We start from the raw sequence: 19,710 nt of genomic DNA, 5'->3' as shown, positions 1-19,710 counted from the left end.
TACTAGACTAAGGCTTCTATTAGGACTCAGGTTCTGCAGTTGATCTTATTCATTATCACATCCACAGCATCTAGCGCTGTGCTTGGCAGATAATCGGTGCTCAGCAATTTAAGGTGGGAAGCATGGTGAGGGTGGACCCAGAGAGAGGGGCAGGCTGAGGACTACAGGGTGTTGGAACACATCTGGGCTTTATTCAAATGGCAACAGGGAGCCATGGGAAGATATTAAACAAGGGAGTAATGTGATCACATTTGTATTTTCAGCATCCCTTCTGGCTACAGCGTGGGGAATGGACTGGAGTGTGGAAAAGCCAGAGGCAGAGAATTAATTAGGAGACTATAATCTGTGTGTGAGATGATAAAATTAGGGGAGCTGCTGTGGATGGATTCAAAAGATATTTGGAATGGCTATTTAGAGGGTTTTAAGGCAGTTTTGCTATGGATTGACTGTGAAGGGGGATGGGGAGTCGAGGAGTCACTCAATGTCTGGCTAGGTAGGACATAGGAACGGGAGAGGGGGCATTTTCTGGGATGGAAAACCCCACGGAGGGATCATGGGCGGACAATGAGTTGGGTCTTAGACATGCGTGTTTGAGGTTGCGGGTGACTGTGCAGCAGATAGCTGGATAAACAGTCTAATCAGGAGAGTAATCTGGGCTAGAGACTTGGGATGAAAACTCCTACACCCGGCTACAGAGGCTACAGTTGCTGCTGTAGCCAACCCAGGAAACTGTGTCCAAGATGTTTCAAATTTTAAGAATTCTGTCAGCCACCCTGGAGAACCCCATGATTTTTTTAAAAACACTGTGTGTCATTTATAGATTATATGTATTAATACAGAAATGATCAGCTATTTGACTGATAATTGAGATATAGTCTGAGACAATAAGGGGACTTTGGCAACCTCATGCAAAGAGTTGCCTCATTGGAAAAGACTCTGATGCTGGGAGGGATTGGGGGCAGGAGGAGAAGGGGACGAGGATGAGATGGCTGGATGGCATCACTGACTCAATGGATGTGAGTCTGGGTGAACTCCGGGAGTTGGTGATGGACAGGGAGGCCTGGCGTGCTGTGATTCATGCGGTCACAAAGAGTCGGACATGACTGAGCGACTAAACTGGACTAAACTGGTGGCTCAGATAGTAAAGAGTCTGCCTGCAATGTAGGAGACCTGGGTTCGATCACGGGGTCAGGAGGATAACTGGAGAAGGGAATGGCAACTCATTCCAGTATTCTTGCCTGGAGAACCCCATGGACAGAGGAGCCTGGCAGGCTCCAGTCCACACACTGGGACAATAGGGGCTTTCTAAGTGGGGCTAGCGGTGAAGAACCCGCCTGCCAATGCAGGAGACATAAGAGACGCGGGTTTGATCCCTGGGTCGGGAAGATCCCCTGGAGAAGGGGATGCAACCCACTCAGGTATTCTTGCCTGGAGAATCCTGTGGATAAAGGAGCCAGGTGGGCTATGGTCCATAGGGTCGTAAAGCATCAGACATGACTGAAGTGACTTAGCACACACACATGCTGGGACAATTAGGAGGTGAATTAAAAAAGAGGTATAAAATGTGTTAGAAGAAAAAGACCTACAGAAAGCCATATATAGTTCCAAGTTTTCTGGCAGAACAAGCTGGTATAACCTCACAGAAGCAGCTCTTTTACATGTTTAACCACGGACTGGCTGCGGCAATGACTCTATCAAGATCAAACCAGGCTACACAGCCCTGAGCAGAAGGAAAGTGCTGAGAGTTGAGGATAACTATATATCTGTGGAATGGGGCAGAGCCAACTGAAATTCCTCTAATGCAGTAATCTGCTGCCCATGGAAAGCACGGTTCTAAGAAAGCAGTTTCTCCTCTTTAAAGGCAGAGGAGGCTGGAAGAAGATTGTCTTTCAGGAAAGCAAGAGGCCATCTTGCTCTAAGAACACATCGAGTGTTAAAAACTGCGTGAGTTTCAATCACCTACTCTGGAGTAGATTTCATTAAATGTAATCTTCTCATCTTTTGCCCTGAAGTTAAAGTGAAAGAAAATCTTAAGATAAATCTCTAAAGGTTAGAGATAGTCACAACTTTCCCTTTATCATCAAAAGGAGAAGAAACATCTTTTTTTTTTTTTTTTTCAAACACCTCTCACATGGAAAGAAAGTTAAAAGTAGTTTGCTTTGGATGCATTTCCTATAAATGAATCATAAGCATTTTTTTTTCCAAATCTTCATTTTACTTTATAAAAATGGTATCTTCCTCCCGACCCCAACCCTGTATCTAGCATTTGAATAACATAGCTCTGTTATCCAGTCATGCTATAAACAGGAAAGGAACAGATTCTAGTTTTCTGTAGTGAAATGAAGAAATCAAAGAACCAAAGATGTTTCAAAGTCACTGTTTCTTGGTGGAATATTATTAAAGTAAGTGAGGGCTGGCAGGCAGAATATGAGCTTTGAAATTTGAATAAACAGAAAAAACATTCAGAATCTAGAAACCATTGAGGATGCTCTCTTTTCTTTTCAAAACAGAGCTAAAGTGGAAATAGAAATAGAACTCAAAGCTTTATAAAGAGTAGGGCCATGCGCTTTTTTACTTGGAGATCAGGCACTTGTCAAGTGAATACGCCAATTATCTTCTTCATGTAAGAATAAGGTGATGGTAGGCTGAGGTCACTAATATTCCTCTAAAAACTTTTTCTCTGATGGCATTGGTGCCACCCACAGGCACAGACAGGAGTTGGGTTGCTGCTCCTGCCTCGATCCAGCCCATGTTTCCCTCAAGCCCATTTTCCTCCAAAGGCCTTGTTGATTCGACATTTGTTCAGTGCCAGGTGCCATGTCTCAGGCCATGCAGAAATATATGTCCCCATTCATGGAGTCCCTGCCATTGAAAGTAATGCCATGCGTGAGTGGATTTAAATGCTGGTTTGTGACTCTTCTGATCTTCAGTGCTAGGGACAAGCTCACAGACCATCATGGATGAGGTGAAACCACAATCAAAGTTCTTTAGAGTTTATATATCATTTTCAACACCTATTATTTTCAAAAATAACAATGAAAATACTTAATTTTGATGAGTGGTTTTGATTTTACATATTCCACACTAAGCATTTTACACGGATTATATCATTTCACCCTCAAACAACTTTATGAGCAGATCCAACTAGCATCTCATTTTTAATATAACTTAGTTGAGTTTATACAGATCAATAATTTGCCCCAAGTCACACAACTAGTAAAAAGCAGACCCCAGGTTGGTCTGATGTCAAACTCTGATGCTATTTTAAAGATATAAGACTAACTTTAAATATATTTGAAGGTATTTTCTATTCCTTACTATTGAAGTCTTTCTGATATTATATTGTCATGCTCTGAATTCAACCCAGAAAAATGTACTGTGGCTTCCATTTGTAAAATGACATGTTAGAATGGCTTTCTGGAGAATGTATGAGTGAGTAAAATAATTATAATCCTGGGAAGGAGAACATAAGTATACAAATAATCGTAACAGAAGGAATAATGTGCCCACTGCCTTAAGAAACACGTACTACAGGGCCTCAGAGAAAGGAAACTGCTATTGGGATAAAAATATACTTACTTAGACTAAATCTAATCCATGTTCTTATATCTGAAGGAAGATATGTTTTCCCATGTGAACTCCCAAGATATTATGTATATCTGAATGCTTTAAAAGGAAAAAGACCTAGACAAAAGAAAAATATCTGGATGCCAAAAAAAAAAAACCTAGTTAATACTGAAGAAATAATGTTCCCAAAGCTCTAAACTGATAGAGCTAGAAAGAGAACATTTAGATGAACCCCTTTCTTTACAGATGAGGAAACTAAGACCCATTAGGCAAAGGCAGAAAGTATTATATTCTCCTTTCTGTTCTCTTAGGTTTTTTCATCTTCATCTGAGCTGTAGATTCAGAAAGAATTATCAGGAGAAAATTAAGTAAGTGAAGGCCACGCTGCTCTTCTCTAATAGATTCTGCCCTAGTCTGTACTAAGTATTAACTGAATGTATGGTTTCAATTGGAATTTAATAAGTCTCCCTTCTTAATTTAGATTGTATCTGACAAACCAATCCTTTCCTGGATTACATTTGAAATTATTCCTAATATAGTTAAATTATATAGAGTGAAATCAGCTTCATCTTTCCTGATAGGAGAGGAAAGAGATTATCAACACATCTGAAATTCACAGGCAGAGACTCAGCAAGTTTTGTTCTCCTTTCCTTTGGAGAATTTCATAAAGTACAGAGCTCCTTTGATTTGCGTGGGTAAAGAAGTGGTGGGATAATGAGGACCCTTTCCTGCCTTTGATAAAGACTGTGAACTTAGTGAATGTAATAAGTGTTGGCTGGAGCTTGAAGAACTAGCAACTTGTGTTTCTCTTCAGTAGGTTTCCCTATTGATCAGAAATACTCATCATTTGCATCATCATTAGTAGCAGGCTTCTGGCAACAGCTTTCCCATAGATGGCTGGTTCCTCCAATGCTGCAGCGTATCTGGTCCTGGTGGGGAGATGCATACTGAGAAAACTGTGGCATGCTGGGATAATCTTTTTCTTTGGATCAGACAGTTCTAGCTGTGATCCCAGCTCTGTTACTTCTTAGATGCCTGACCTCAGATAAGCAACTTAATCTCTCAAAACATAACATTCTTTACTTATACAATGAGGAAATGAATACTCTACAGGATTGCAGAGGACTTGAAATAAATACATACGGCATCTAAAAAGAGACTGATGTTTGTGCAGAGAATTTGTTTTGTCCTCTACTATGGCCACCTGATGCGGAGAGCTGACTCATTTGAAAAGACCCTGATGCTGGGAAAGATTGAGGGCAGGAGAAGGGGACGACAGAGAAGGAGATGGCTGGATGGCATCACTGACTCGATGGACATGAATCTGAGTGAATTCCGGGAGTTGGTGATGGACAGAGAGGCCTGGCGTGCTGCGGTTCATGGGGTCGCAAAGAGTCAGACACGACTGAGTGACTGAACAGAACTGATATTCCTTGCGCCTGGTACATGAAGGGTGTCTATTGAATGAAATATAGTAGAGGCCCAACCAACAGTAACTATGATGATTGTCAATGTTATTAAGTGATTATTTGTACAAAAAAGGAAGCAAGTAAAGTTTTAATATCTTAATGTCCCTAGTCTTATACACACACACACACACACACACATAAACAATATTATATGTTAATATGGGCCTTCCCTATATAATTATAAGTAACATATACAACATAATATTATGTAACAGATACACAAGAGTTTGAAATAAATGCCATAATGTTATTACAAAACTATTGCACTTGATTATAGAACTTGGAATCCTGAAAGATGACGCTGTGTAAGTGCTGCACTCAACGTGCCAGCAAATTTGGAAATCTCAGCAGTGGCCACAGGACTAGAAAAGGTCAGTTTTCATTCCAATCCCAAAGAAAGGCAATGCCAAAGAATGCTCAAGCTACCACACAATTGCACTCATCTCACATGCTAGTAAAGTGATGCTCAAATTCCAAGCCAGGCTTCAGCAATACGTGAACCATAAACTCCCTGAGGTTCAAGCTGGTTTTAGAAAAGGCAGAGGAACCAAAGATCAAATTGCCAACATCTGCTGGATCATGGAAAAAGCAAGAGAGTTCCAGAAAAACATCTATTTCTGCTTTATTGACTATGCCAAAGCCTTTGACTGTGTGAATCACAATAAACTGTGGAAAATTCTGAAAGAGATGGGAATACCAGACCACCTAACCTGCCTCTTGAGAAATCTGTATGCAGGCCAGGAAGCAACAGTTAGAACTGGACATGGAACAACAGACTGGTTCCAAATAGGAAAAGGAGTACGTCAAGGCTGTATATTGTCACCCTGCTTATTTAACTTCTATGCAGAGTATATCATGAGAAATGCTGGACTGGAAGAAACACAAGTGGGAATCAAGATTGCCGGGAGAAATATCAATAACCTCAGATATGCAGATGACACCACCCTTATGGCAGAAAGTGAAGAGGAGCTAAAAAGCCTCTTGATGAAAGTGAAAGAGGAGAGGGAAAAAGTTGGCTTAAAGCTCAACATTCAGAAAATGAAGATCATGGCATCTGGTCCCATCACTTCATGAGAAATAGATGGGGAAACAGTAGAAACAGTGTCAGACTTTATTTTTTTGGGCTCCAAAATCACTGCAGATGGTGACTGCAGCCATGAAATTAAGACGCTTACTCCTTGGAAGAAAAGTTATGACCAACCTAGATAGTATATTCAAACGCAGAGACATTACTTTGCTGACTAAGGTCCGTCTAGTCAAGGCTATGGTTTTTCCTGTGGTCATGTATGGATGTGAGAGTTGGACTGTGAAGAAGGCTGAGCACCAAAGAATTGATGCTTTTGAACTGTGGTGTTGCAGAAGACTCTTGAGAGTCCCTTGGACTGCAAGGACATCCAACCAGTCCATCCTAAAGGAGATCAACCCTGGGATTTCTTTGGAAGGAATGATGCTAAAGCTGAAGCTCCAGTACTTTGGCCACCTCATGCGAAGGGTTGACTCATTGGAAAAGACTCTGATGCTGGGAGGGATTGGGGGCAAGAGGAGAAGGGGACGACCGAGGATGAGATGGCTGGATGGCATCACTGACTCAATGGACATGAGTCTGAGTGAACTCCGGGAGATGGTGATGGACAGGGAGGCCTGGCATGCTGTGATTCATGGGGTCGCAAAGAGTCGCACACAACTGAGTGACTGAACTGAACTGAACTGAACATAGAACTTGGAATAGCCAATGTATAGCCATGAAACGATGCTTTCTCCTTGGAAGAAAAGCTATGACAAATCTAGACAGTGTATTAAGAAACAGAGACATCACTCCACTCTGCTGACTAACGTCTGTATAGTCAAAGCTATGGTTTTTCAAGTAGTCACGTATGGATGTGAGAGTTGGACCACAAAGAAGGTTGAGCCCCAAAGAATTGATGCTTTTGAACTGTGGTGCTGGAGAACACTCTTGAGAGTCCCTTGAACAGTAAGGAGATCAAACCAATCAATCCTAAAGGAAATCAACCCTGAATTCATTGGAAGGACTGATGTTGAAGTTCCAATACTTTGACCACCTGATGCAAAGAGCTGACTAATTGGAAAAGACCCTGATGCTGGGAAAGCTTGAGAGTGGGAGTAGAAAGGGGTGACAGAGGATAAGATGATGGGATGGCATCACTGACTCAATGGACAAGAGTTTGTGCAAACTCTGGGAGATTGTGAAGGACTGGGAAGCCTGGCATGTTGCATTCCATGGGGCTAGGAAGAGTCAGACACAATCTTAGCAACTGAACAGAACAAAGAACCAACGTATTTTCTGAAAGAATGTCCATGTGCCTTATCCCCAAACAACTTATCTGTGGGCTAAATGGGAGAGGAAAAAGGATATGACTATGCCTTTAAAAACAGATCTAAAACAAGATTTGAGTCTGAACAGGCATAGTGAGAATAGTTCTTTTTGTTAATCTGTAATTTCACTAATTCAGGATCTTACTGATTAGGTACAAAAATTTAGTTGTTCCTATACCTGAAACTTGCATAATATTGTATATTAACTGTAACTCAATAAAAAATGAGCTATTTCCTCCTATATATACATGATGAGGACTACTGCATTAGAGGAGGGCTTCCCTGGTGGCTCAGATGGTAAACAATCTGCCTGCAATGCAGGAGACCTGGGTTCAGTCCCTGGGTCAGGAAGATCCCCTGGAGAAGGGAATGGCTACCCACTCCAGTATTCTTGCCTGGAGAATTCCATGGACAGAGAAGCCTGAAGTGTCCATGGGGTTGCAAATAGTCAGACATGACTGAGTAACTAACACATACACATACACACACACACACACACACACACACACACACACACACTGCAATAGAGGGGAATTTCATATCTGAAACTAATGTGTTTATCTTTGCCTTCAGATAGAAGGGAGAAAAAGAAGAATTTCATATTTTGTAGTATTAACACCCTAGGAAGGGTTGGAAGCATGAATGATGAGGCTAATAAGAGAAATATTTCATTAGTCTTTAGCATGTTGAGAAGTTTTAGGTATAGTTGCAAAGGGAATCAGACAGAAAGGTAGAAAAGTTGAATCCTCCTGGCTTTGCTGCCTCTGTTTCCTTACTGTCTTGGGCAGGTTTTTACTGAAAGCTATTGAACTTTCCCTTAATACTTGATCTACTCAGCAAATGTTTGCTGAATCCTGTCCTTGTGTGGGATTGGCTTTTTAGGAACCTGCATCATTAAAACGCAATGATGAGCAACGTGGTCTCTGGAGTCAGCCACTCCTCTGTGTACTCCTTCACACACCAGGAGACCTTTGTAAGTTCCCTAACTTTTCTGAGCCTTAGATTGTGTATCTGGAAAATAAGGCAGAAGACCTATCTCATTGCAAGCACTGTTATAAATATTATATAATATAAACCATGTAATGCACAGTAGAGTCCTGGCAGTAAGTGTTCAACAAATATGAGCTGCCAGTTATAAACATTGCTGCTTTACTTAAAGAGGCTCTAGGAATGACTTCCATGAGTAACTGCTGTAATAAGGTAAATGATTTTCCAAGGAGAAGTTGCCAGTCAAACCTGGAGTAAGAAGTGATTTTAATTTGTAAGCTTCACAGCTCTCAGGGTGTCTGGCCCCTTGCATTTAGGAAAGAGCTTCTGGTTAGATCAGAAGCTCCTCTATCAGAAATTAACCTAGTCACTGGTTATGTGAATGTTCCATCCAAAGATTGGAAATTCAGAATTTCCAATTTGACAGGACTGTTTATCAAAAATGACTGAGGGTTCTTTGGCAAAAGGAAAAATTTAGCCATCTGGTTCTGTTCCTAGCGAGAATGTAGATTTTAGACTTGAGTTCATGCATAATTTCATGGATTTGGCTTATATGGAAAATGAAGCTACATGTTTCCGAATTCCATTTACTTGAAGAAATGAAACCTTTTTCAGAACATGTCCACTCCATCAGCAGATCCTGTTGGTGTTTCCTGCTAAATTTGTCCAATTTCAGCCACTTACTCATCCTCCCCTCCACTATATTAAAAGTTGGTTTTGGTCCTTTCTCCATACTGTCCTCGAGATCAGACGCCGCCTCCCACTCTTTCCTGCAGAGCTTAGCTTAGCTGTCCTTCTCTTGTTTCTTCTTCCTAACTCGCTGCATCTTCTTTTCTTTACATCAAGGCTGTGTGACTCTGTGTGCGCATGCGCTCAGTCGTGTCTGACTCTGCAATCACGAACTGCAGCCTGCCAGGTTCCTCTGTCCATGGGATTCTCCAGACAAGAAAACTGAAGCGGATTGCCATTTCCTTCTTCAGGGGATCATCCCAACCCAGGGACTGACCTGTATCTCCTGCGTTGCGGGCAGATCCTTTACCGTCTGAACCACCAAATGAACTTACTTACAAATCAGAAAGAGACTCACAGACTTAGAGGAATGAACTTACGGTTGCTGGGGGGAAGGGATAGTTAGGGAGTTTGGGATAAATATGCATGCACTGCTACATTTAAAATGGATAACCAACAAGGACCCACTCCAACAGGGAACTCTGCTCAATGTTATGTGGCAGCCTGGATGGAGGGGAGTTTGGGGGAGAATGCATACATGTATATGTATGACTGAGTCTCTTTGCTGTTCAACTGAAATTATCACAACATTGTTAATTGGCTATACCCCAACACAAAATTTTAAAAAGTTAAAAAAAAATAACATTAGTTGGTTTCTAGGCAATAGATTTGAGAGGGATAGATAGCTGCTTCCCAGCCCCCTCCCCCCACGCCACCCCCGCCCAGGAAAGAAAGAAAATAGATTTTCATGGGACTCCCAAATATGCTATTTTCTCAATAGGTGATAGAACTTTGGAGCGTTTTTCTTTTACACAGCTTAACACAAGCTCCCAGGCAGCGCTCAGTTCAGTTGCTCAATCCTGTCTGACTCTTTGTGGCCCCATGAATCACAGCACGCCAGGCCTCCCTGTCCATCACCAACTCCCGGAGTTTACTCAAACTCATGTCCATTGAGTCGGTGATGCCATCCAGCCATCTCATCCTCTATCGTCCCCTTCTCCTCCTGCCCCCGATCCCTCCCAGCATCAGAGTCTTTTCCAATGAGTCAACTCTTCGCCTTAGCTGGCCAAAGTATTGGAGTTTCAGCTTTAGCATCAGTCCTTCCAGTGAGCACCCAGGACTGATCTCCTTTAGAAAGAGCTGGTGGGCTAGTGGTGAAGAACTCGCCTGCCAATGCAAGAGACATAAGAGATGCGGATTCAGTCCCTCGTGGGAAAGATCCCCTGGAGAAGGAAATGGCAAGCCACTCCAGTGTTCTAGCTGGGAGAATCCATGGACAGAAGAGCCCGGCAGGATACGACTGAAGTGACTTAGCACAGACGCAACCGAAGCGCACTAAAGCCTGGAAGTTAGGGTTATGAAACTCTCAGCCCCTCTCATCTTTCAAAGAGAGAGAGAAAGGGGCCCAGGCCAGATTCTTTCTCACCCTATTTTCTACCAGTGCTCCTGAAAAGTCCAAAGCTAGTTTGATTCACACTCAGCCAAGGAGACCTCGTCAGATTCCACGGGTTTCTTTCTGCTCTATAATTTTTCCCCACCACCTCTCTCTTTCTCCTTGATTATATTTGAAATCTTCTTCACAAAGGACTTTAAATACTGAAGAGAGTTAAACATGCAGCTCTTTGTCTGACATATTTTTGTATGAATGACTTTCAGTTAAAATGCAATCACTCCATCATCAGCTTTTAAAGGACCGGTGCAGTTTTGGGTAGTGTTTCAGAACAGGGAGACTGGTAAAAAAGAACAGAAGGGCATTGTGTGGTCATCAGTGTGGATAAAAGGGGTGATGAAGGGAAGGCTGGAGACTCATTTCAAACTTTTAAATTTTGCTTAAGGTGGGTCCTGTTTGTTTTCAACTGGGTGGGGATAAATAAAAATTGTGCACTTCCATTTCCTGGCTATTGTAAATAGTGCTGCAATGACCATTGGGGTGCACATATCTTTTCAAATTATGGTTTTCTCTGAATATATGCCCTTGAGTGGGATTGCTGGGTCATATGGTTGCTATACTTTTAGTTTTTTAAGGAACCTCTATACTGTTCTCCGAGGGCTTCTCAAGTGGCTCAGTAGTAAAGAACCTGCCCTCCAATGCAGAAGACACAGGAGACACGGATTTGATCCCTGGGTAGGGAAGATGCCCTGGAGAAGTAAATGGCAATCCACTCCAGTATTCTTACCTGGAAAATCCTATGGACAGAGGAGCTTGGCAGGCTATAGTCCAGGGGGTCGCAGAGAGTTGGATATGACTGAGCACACACAGGTACACACACACACATACACACTCACACACACATGTATACTGTTCTCCATAGTGGCTGTATCAGGTTTAATTCCCACCAACAGTGTAGGAGGGATTCCTTTTCTCCACACCCTCTCCAGGATTTATTGTTTGTAGATTTTTTTGATAATGACCATTCTGACTGATATAAGGTGATACCTCATTGTCATTTTGATTTGCATTTCTCTAATAATGAGTATTGTTGAGCATCTTTTCAGGTGCCTACTGGCCTGTATGTCTTCTTTGGAGGAATGTCTATTTAGATCTTCCACCCACTTTTTGATTGGGTTATTTGTTTCTTTTTTATATTGAGCTGTATAAGCTGTTTGTATATTCTGGAGATTAATCCCTTGTCAGTTGCTTTTATAATTTTTTTGCAAATATTTTTGCAAATATTTTGCAAATATTTTCTCCCATTCTGAGGGCATGGGAGCAACTTAAATGTCCATCAACAGAGAAACGGATAAAGAAGAGGTGGTACTTATATACAGTGGCATATTGCTCAGCCATAAGAAGGAACAAAATAATGAACGAAATAATAAAAACAAAGTAATGCCATCTGTAGCATCATGGATGGACCTAGAGACTGTCATACTGAGTAAAGGAAGTCAGACAGAGAAAGACAAATATCATGTGATATCACTTAGTGGATTCTGAAAAAAGAGGACAAGTGAACTTATCTACAAATCAGAAATAGAGTGACGGATGTAGAAAACAAACTTCTGGTTACCAGGAGGTAAGAGGGGGAGTGATAAATTAGAAAATTGGGATAGACATATACATAACACTACTGCTAACTACTAAGTCGCTTCAGTTGTGTCTGACTCTGTGCGACCCCATAGATGGCAGCCCACCAGGCTCTGCCATCCCTAGGATTCTCCAGGCAAGAACACTGGAGTGGGTTGCCACTTCCTTCTCCAATGCATGAAAGTGAAAAGTGAAAGTGAAGTCGCTCAGTCGTGCCTGACTCTTAGCGACCTCATGGACCGCAGCCCACCAGGCTCCTCTGTCCATGGGATTTTCCAGGCAAGAGTACTGGAGTGGGATGCCATTGCCTTCTCCATACATAATACTATATATAAAATAAATAACTAATAAGGACCTACTGTAGACCACAGGGAACTCCATCTACTCAATGCTTTGTAACGGCCTGTATGGAAAAAGAATTTTGAAAAGAGGGGATATGTGCATATATATGACTGATTCACTTGGCTGCACCTGAAACACACAACACTGTAAATCAACTACACTCCAATAAAGTTTTTCTAAAAATTTTAAAAATTGTGCACTTGATATTTATGTTCTGCAGCTGAAAATCCAGAATCTGTCTTGTTTGATTTATAAAAACTTACTAGTTTTTAAAAATGTGTGTTTGACTTTATACAAAATGGCATTTTCTTCTGACGATTCATTAATGAGGGTTACATTATCGTCTTAAAAAAGAAAGTCAGATGGAATGTTTAATCATTTACGAGTGAACACAGGGAACATTTGCCTGGTTTGTGCAGCTGAGGGCATAATTAGAAGTTCCTAGAGAGAGAGAATAGGTGAGGGTGTGCAGAAATCACAACCATTAAAAAGAAAATTTCCCCCAAATTGCTCACAAATGTGAGGGATTAGTCAATATACTTGGGGCTCTCTAAAACTTTTTAGCAGCCAATAATTTCTTCATGATTGAGGAACTGCAAAGGAAAAGCTTATTTCCTTTCTCAATGCCATTTTGTTAGACAGTTTTAATGAAGTAGCAAATTTGTCATGTGACAGGAAAAGCTCACGGACACCATATTAGAGTTTACAATCCCAGTTGATGTATCTAGTTACTTCATTTTTAGATGACTACCCTTTGCTTATTAGATAAATGACTAAGGCAAATACCTTTGCAGACACTTGCATGCTGTTTTCCTGCATGTTCATAATGGCTTCAGAGATCTTGACGTCTATTGGGTCCATGACTGACTCAATGTTGAACGGTCCTTCCAGTCGCTCTGCCACCAAGAGCATGGCATCTGTTAAAATATAGGAACATGATTGATTTGAGAACTGGGAACTCCAGCTTCTAACCTGTATTGCAACACTTCCCACATGACTGGCTGAAAAATGATCACTCATTCAAATTTGGTATTCACTTTTACATAGTTCAAAATGGAATGGATGACTCAGTCTTAAAAGAGTATTTTATTTCACTTGAAGGTTTAAAACTATTTTACAAGTGTAGAACCTGGCCCCAAAATGAGAAAGTAAGTTCAAATTAAAAGAGTTGAATATACCTAACGCTTTCAAGTGAAGTTTGAAAAAAATTAGATCAGGTTCAAAAGTGGAGTTGATCTCTTTTCTTCTGGAGTATGGCGAACATGGAGATTACCGAAGTGTAAATTTGAGAGTCCGGAGGATACTAATGTCAAGACTCAAGCATAACTAGGTGGAGGAAGCATTGCTAGATTTTCCAAGAACAGACTTATCTCTACTTGGTGCTGTCACTGTATCTAGCATGCCCTTTTTTAACACCTTGTTATGCTTTAGGAATAGAGAAACTTCTCTTACTTGGTTTTTCTCCAGTCAAGAATACTGGAGTGGGTAGCGATTCCCTTCTCCAGGGTGTCTTCCCAACCCAGGGATTGAACCTCGGTTTCCTGCATTGCAGGCTGATTCTTTACTGTCTGAACCACCAGGGAGGTCTCTGGTTTTTCACATTCAAGGCTTATTACCGTGTCTGTCACATTGTAAACTTTCAAAAATGTCTATGAGATGATACTGGATTGAAGTACAGCTTGGGAAGATTTAGTTTTCTGGAGAAGATCATCACAATGATAAGGAGGTGACAGCTATGAAATAGGAGTGAGTTGCTGTGGGTTCCCAACCCTGCCACGAACACCTGGATGACTATGGGAGAAATCTCTAGCTCACTGGGCCAAAGATTAGTGAAGTGTGTGAAGGGACCTAGGATGAGGACTCTCCCAGTGTCTATAATGAGTAATAAGGAGGACCATTCCTTCGCCCTTTGCCACTGCAAATTGGCCCAATTTGGTAACCGGCATAGTTTGCTAACTTGTCTCCATCTGGACTGTGGAATCGAACTTTCTGTATGATGAAATTGTGGCTACTGAAACTTGAAATGTGACAAATGTGACTGAATAATTAAATCATGAATAAATTATTTTCTCTTTAACTAATTTAAATATAATCAACACTGTCCACTTGGGACCAGCGGCTACAATGAAAGACAGAACAGTCTAGACTTTTAACATGTTGCCTCAAAATTTGTCAGGGTTTTCAATTGGTAAAGCACTTGGAAACAAATCTTAAAATGTTGCCCCTTTCAAATTAATACATGTTTATCATCAGACACTTAGAAAATATAGAAAAGAAAAATGAAGGAGAGAAATACACCCACAATCCCACTTCCCAGAATAACACTATAAACACTTTGGTATATGCCCTATGTTGTTGTTGTTTTTTTCCCCTCTGTGCATGAATATTTTAAGCATGCAACTGAAAATATACTGTGCAGATATTGTATAATCTGCTTTCTAAATGTAATATATTATTAATGTAACATACTGTTTATAGTAGCTGCTTCGTAGCATTGGTGTGAAGAAAACAAATTTTATTTTTATTACATATCCTACCATGCTCCACCAAAGGCCAACATCAAAAATTTTTCAGGGTTATACGTAGGTATGAATTAGGCAACAAATTTTTATAAGAAAAGACTGTCTGGGAAGCAGAGTCACGTTTTTAAAGGGCACCAGGGTTTGTGAAAAACATCAGCTTTGACAGTATCAACAGGCTCTCTCGGCCAGACCTCACACCTGGGTCCTTGATCTCCTCCCTATGGAATGATGGAGACTAGAAGCATCGAGAGCCACACTAGAAAATCAGGGAGGTCCTGCTTCCATCCCCACCCCCAGGGCTTGGTCCATATTGCTCTCATGGACACAGTGACATGGAAAACTGAAGTGTGAACAAAGACTCATTTTTCTGATCCCCCCCCCCCCCTTATCACAGACCTATCTGTGAATGTCACATCGGAACCTTACAACAAAGTAGTCATTTCTCTGAATCTTAATCACCTAATTGTCTGGCAACTAATGCTCTTGAACTGTGGTGCTGGACAAGACCCTTGAGAGTCCCCTGGACTGCAAGGAGATCCAACCAGTCAATCCTAAAGGAAATCAACCCTGAATATTTATTGGAAGGACTGATGCTGAAGCTGAAACTCCAATACTTTGACCACCTGATGCGAAGAACTGACTCATTTGAAAAGACCCTGATGCTGCGAAAGATTGAAGGCGGAAGGAGATGGGTCGGCAGAGGATGAGACTCAGTGGACATGAGTTGGAGCAAACTCAGGGAGACAGTGAAGGACAGGGAAACTTGGCGAGCTGCAGTCCATGGGGTCGCAAAGAGTCAGACACGATGGAGCAATGGAACAACAATGGACAGAGGATGCAAACTGTTTGGTTGTAGTATTTGGATATCAAAGATGTTTTGGGGGATTTTCCTAGTGACCCCTTGCTTTCACTGCTGAGGGCATTGGTTCCATCCTTGGTAGGGAAACTAAGACTCTGCTAGCTGTGGGGCAAGTCCTCCCCCCACCAAAAAAAGATGTCTTCTCCTTTAAGTTTTGTCTGTTTATTTACTTATTTGGCTGCCCTGGTCTTAGTTGTGGCACAGGGATCTTCGATCTTCATTGCAGCATGCAGGATCTTTCAGTTGCATCCTGTGGGAACTTTAGTTGCAGCATGCAGACTCTTAGTTGCAGCATGTGAGATCTAGTTCCCTGACTAGGGATCAAACCCAGGTCTCCTGCATTGGGAGAGTGAAGTCTAAGTCCCTGGACCACCAGGAAAGTCCTTCCTTTAAGGCTTTGAAAGTTGCCCTGAAAGTTGCTTTGTTTCTTTTATGTTTTTATATCTATTTTGTGTATTTATAAAAATAATCCCCTATATTGTTAGACTCTGCAAGAGGCTTTTTGATGAAGATTAATTACGACAAATGAGCAAGTTTCACTAGACAGGAAAATGATCGTCGCTCAGTCATGTCCGACTCTTTGCAACCCATGGACTGTGGCTCCTCTATCCATGGAACTCTCCAGGTAAGAATATTAGAGTTGGTAGCCATTCCCTTCTTCAGGGGATCTTCCTGACCCAGGGATGGAATCTGGGTCTCCTGCATTGCAGGCAGATTCTTTACCAGTTGAGCCACCAGGGAAGCCCGTGATTCTCTAGACAGGTGTCTCCTGCCATTATAATAGAAGGACAAGGAATCCTTTTAAAGGAAAAAGAATTGGTCCTAGGGAATCATCCACCATATGCAGTTAAAGGAAGTGATAATTATGGGATCCTTAATTGTATGTTTTAGATAAGTATTTGGATAAATCATTACACAAAAAGTACTGGCCTATCACGGAATATTTATCCAACAGGAATGGGTTGAGTTGAGACAGTAATAACATTAGCTGTATCGGATGTCTGTAGTCAGTTGTGCTCTGGGTAGAAAGGATGAGCTTTGCGTTGGATCATCAGGTCTCAGTATATTGTCTCAGTTTGCAACGACGGGGTCTAAGATATCTCTGAGAAGTTTCTCTGGTTTAAATTAAACCAGTCCCTTCTCTACCTGACATTCCCCTCAATAGGTAAGGCACAAAGCCGTTCGATTCATATCATAAAGTCAAGGAGTTTCTCTTGGGTGATTTCACTCTTTAGTTCCCTGTTTCTCCCTCACCACAGAGCTCAGCTTTTTGCTTCCTGGATCTGCAAACTCAGCTCCTCTTTTTTGACCCCATTTGCCTCCTTGACTTTGGAAATAGGCCAACCTACTGATGATTCTGTTTATTAAACATGTAACCAAATGGCCATATTCATTCAAATTGCTTGGCCTTGAAGTTCCATTTTTCATCTCGATTCATTTGCCTTTTACACAAATTAATTTAAGGTGATACATTTTTGCTGTAAATAAATATATATTAATTGATCTTTTAAAATTTATTTATTATCAAAGTATAGCTGATTCACTATGTTACTTTTGGTATACAGCAAAGTGATTCACTTGTACATACATATGCATGCACTTTTTCATATTCTTTTCCTTCATGGTTTATTACTGGATATTGACTATAGTTTCTTGTGCTATATAGTAAGATCTTGTTGTTTATTTTATATATAGTAGCTTATTTTCCTTTTAATTTAGACCACCAGTCAGAATATGCTACTTTAAGCTATCTGGTTTAGGCTATTACTAATTTTTAAAAAATGCATTAAAAAATCACTTTACTAAGGAAAATTAGATTTTCCTTTGAAGACTCAAAGATTGACTCGAAACCTCAGAACCATTATTAAGAGTAGCAATGTTCATGGTGTTAACCATACTGTATTGTACCCTGAAACATTTGTTAAGAGGGTGGATTTCATGTTATGTGTGTGTGTGTTTTTTTTTTCAACCACAACACACAAAGAATGGTGGCTCAGATGGTAAAGAATCTGCCTGCAGTGCGGGAGACCTGGGTTCGATCCTTGGGTTGGGAAGATCCCCTGGAGGAAGGCATGGCAACCCACTCCAGTATTCTTGCCTGGAGAAACCCATGGACAGAGGAGCCTGGCGGGCTACAGTTCATAGGGGTGCAAAGAGTCAGACACAACTCAGCGACTATGCACAGCACATTGTGTTGATCAACTACAGAAGTTCTTATTAACTGAATTATCTGTTGATAAATCATTAACTAGCATAAATATACACCAATATACTGAAACGCTGTGTTGCTTTCATAAAGAAATACATGCATTCTTCCAAATCCTGGAAAAGTGCAGATAAAATTGTGTGGAAATATTTGGATAAAGTAACATGTGTGCAATGATTATAGCCATACCCAGGTTTTTGGTTCAAATTAGAGCAAGGCTAGCAGAGGAAAGTAAGTACTGGTTTTCTGGACTTAAAATTTTCTATTACAAAGTTGTTTGTGAAAACAGGTTGGTTGACAGAGGGCCAGATAAACAGGAAGATAAAGGGGCAACAGAGGATGAGCTGGTTGGATGGCATCACCGGCTCAGTAGACATGACTTTGAGCAAGCTCCAGGAGACAGTGAAGGACAGGAAAGCCTGGCATGCTGAGATTCATGGGATTGCAAAGAGTCAGACACGACTTCGCAGTCGAACAACACAGCAACAACAGACAACCATAAGTAGAAAAAAAGTATGTCTCCTTACAATATAATCATCCCTGCCCCCAACCAATTCCTCTTTTCCATTGTTCTAAATATACATGACGGGATTCCCCAGGGTCACAAAAAGGAAAGCAGCTTTTCAGAAAATTCCTCTAACATTTTGTGTTTCCATGTAAAGGTTATGCTCACAGTAACTGCCTTTAGGAGTCTAGTTTAGACACACTGCAAGGTGAGAAAGTGGCAGTGAAGGGCAGCCTGAGTCCTCAGCGCTGGGACTTGGAACAGGCCTGCAAGCGGATGGTGGCTCTTTCTCGTGCCCCAGACCCCAGATGGTGACAGGATCTGCGTGGTACATCCGTGGTCCACTGAGCAGCCAAGCGCATCCCTGCTTGACTGGTGTGCCTCCCACCTGCTGGGCAAGTCTGTCAGCAGTCAAGTTCCCTAAGTATCAGGAGAGTCTTTTCTCTCCTTCGGGGCCAGGGAAACCATGCCTCTCTCTCCTCCCAAAGCAAAGAAAACACACAAGACTTTTATGACACCAAGGCAGTAGTTGGTAAGTTTCTCTGAAACCAATTAAGTCAGAACATGGTCATAACTTCCTCCAGAGGCTGCCATCCTATGCTATCTTAATTATCTCCGTGCCATTTATATTTTGAAATATTTGGAACATTATTTTTAACTATGCTCTTGGAGCTGTTATCTATTGCCAATTAAACTAGGCCAGTTCGAGTATGTCAGCTAACGACCAGCTGGTCCTTTCTGTGCATAGCTTCCATGTTGTCCACGTTTTGTCTCTCTTTAAACAAAAGACAATTGTCTTGCTCAAGCAGTATACATAACTTTTGTTTCTAATGTTATTTAGATGGAGTAGAAGTAACTGGGGGCTTCCCGGGGGGCTTAGTGGTGAAGAATCAGCCTGCCATGCAGGAGACTCAGGTTTGCTCCCTGGGTCGGCAAGATCCCCTGGAGGAGGAAATGGCAATCCACTCCAGTATTCTTGCCTGAGAAATCCCATGGACAAAGGAGCCTGGTGGGTCACAAAAGAGCTGGACACAACTTAGCGAGTAAATAACAACAGAAGTAGCTGGTATCTTGGCATAAGGTTTTGATGCACAGAGATATGATGACCCCTTTAGCACAGAGGCATGTGTAGCTCAGCAAGAATGTGCCCACTCAAAGCGTGCAG

At 41.5% G+C, this 19,710-nt stretch overlaps 1 protein-coding gene across 1 annotated transcript in view; it reads right to left on the bottom strand.

The window, feature by feature from the left end:
• The window catches only part of GPC6 (glypican 6), a 1,229,455-nt gene that overhangs the window by 107,218 nt on the left and 1,102,527 nt on the right, over window positions 1–19,710 (bottom strand). The window contains exon 5 of the mRNA XM_069601873.1: window positions 13,240–13,370. Coding sequence (XP_069457974.1) covers window positions 13,240–13,370 — 131 coding nt within the window. The remainder of the gene's footprint in view (window positions 1–13,239; window positions 13,371–19,710) is intronic.

This window comes from Ovis canadensis, chromosome 10, assembly GCF_042477335.2.
Source record: "Ovis canadensis isolate MfBH-ARS-UI-01 breed Bighorn chromosome 10, ARS-UI_OviCan_v2, whole genome shotgun sequence".
In the NCBI taxonomy this organism is placed as follows: domain Eukaryota; kingdom Metazoa; phylum Chordata; class Mammalia; order Artiodactyla; family Bovidae; genus Ovis; species Ovis canadensis.
This window is presented reverse-complemented; position numbering and strand designations above follow the sequence as displayed.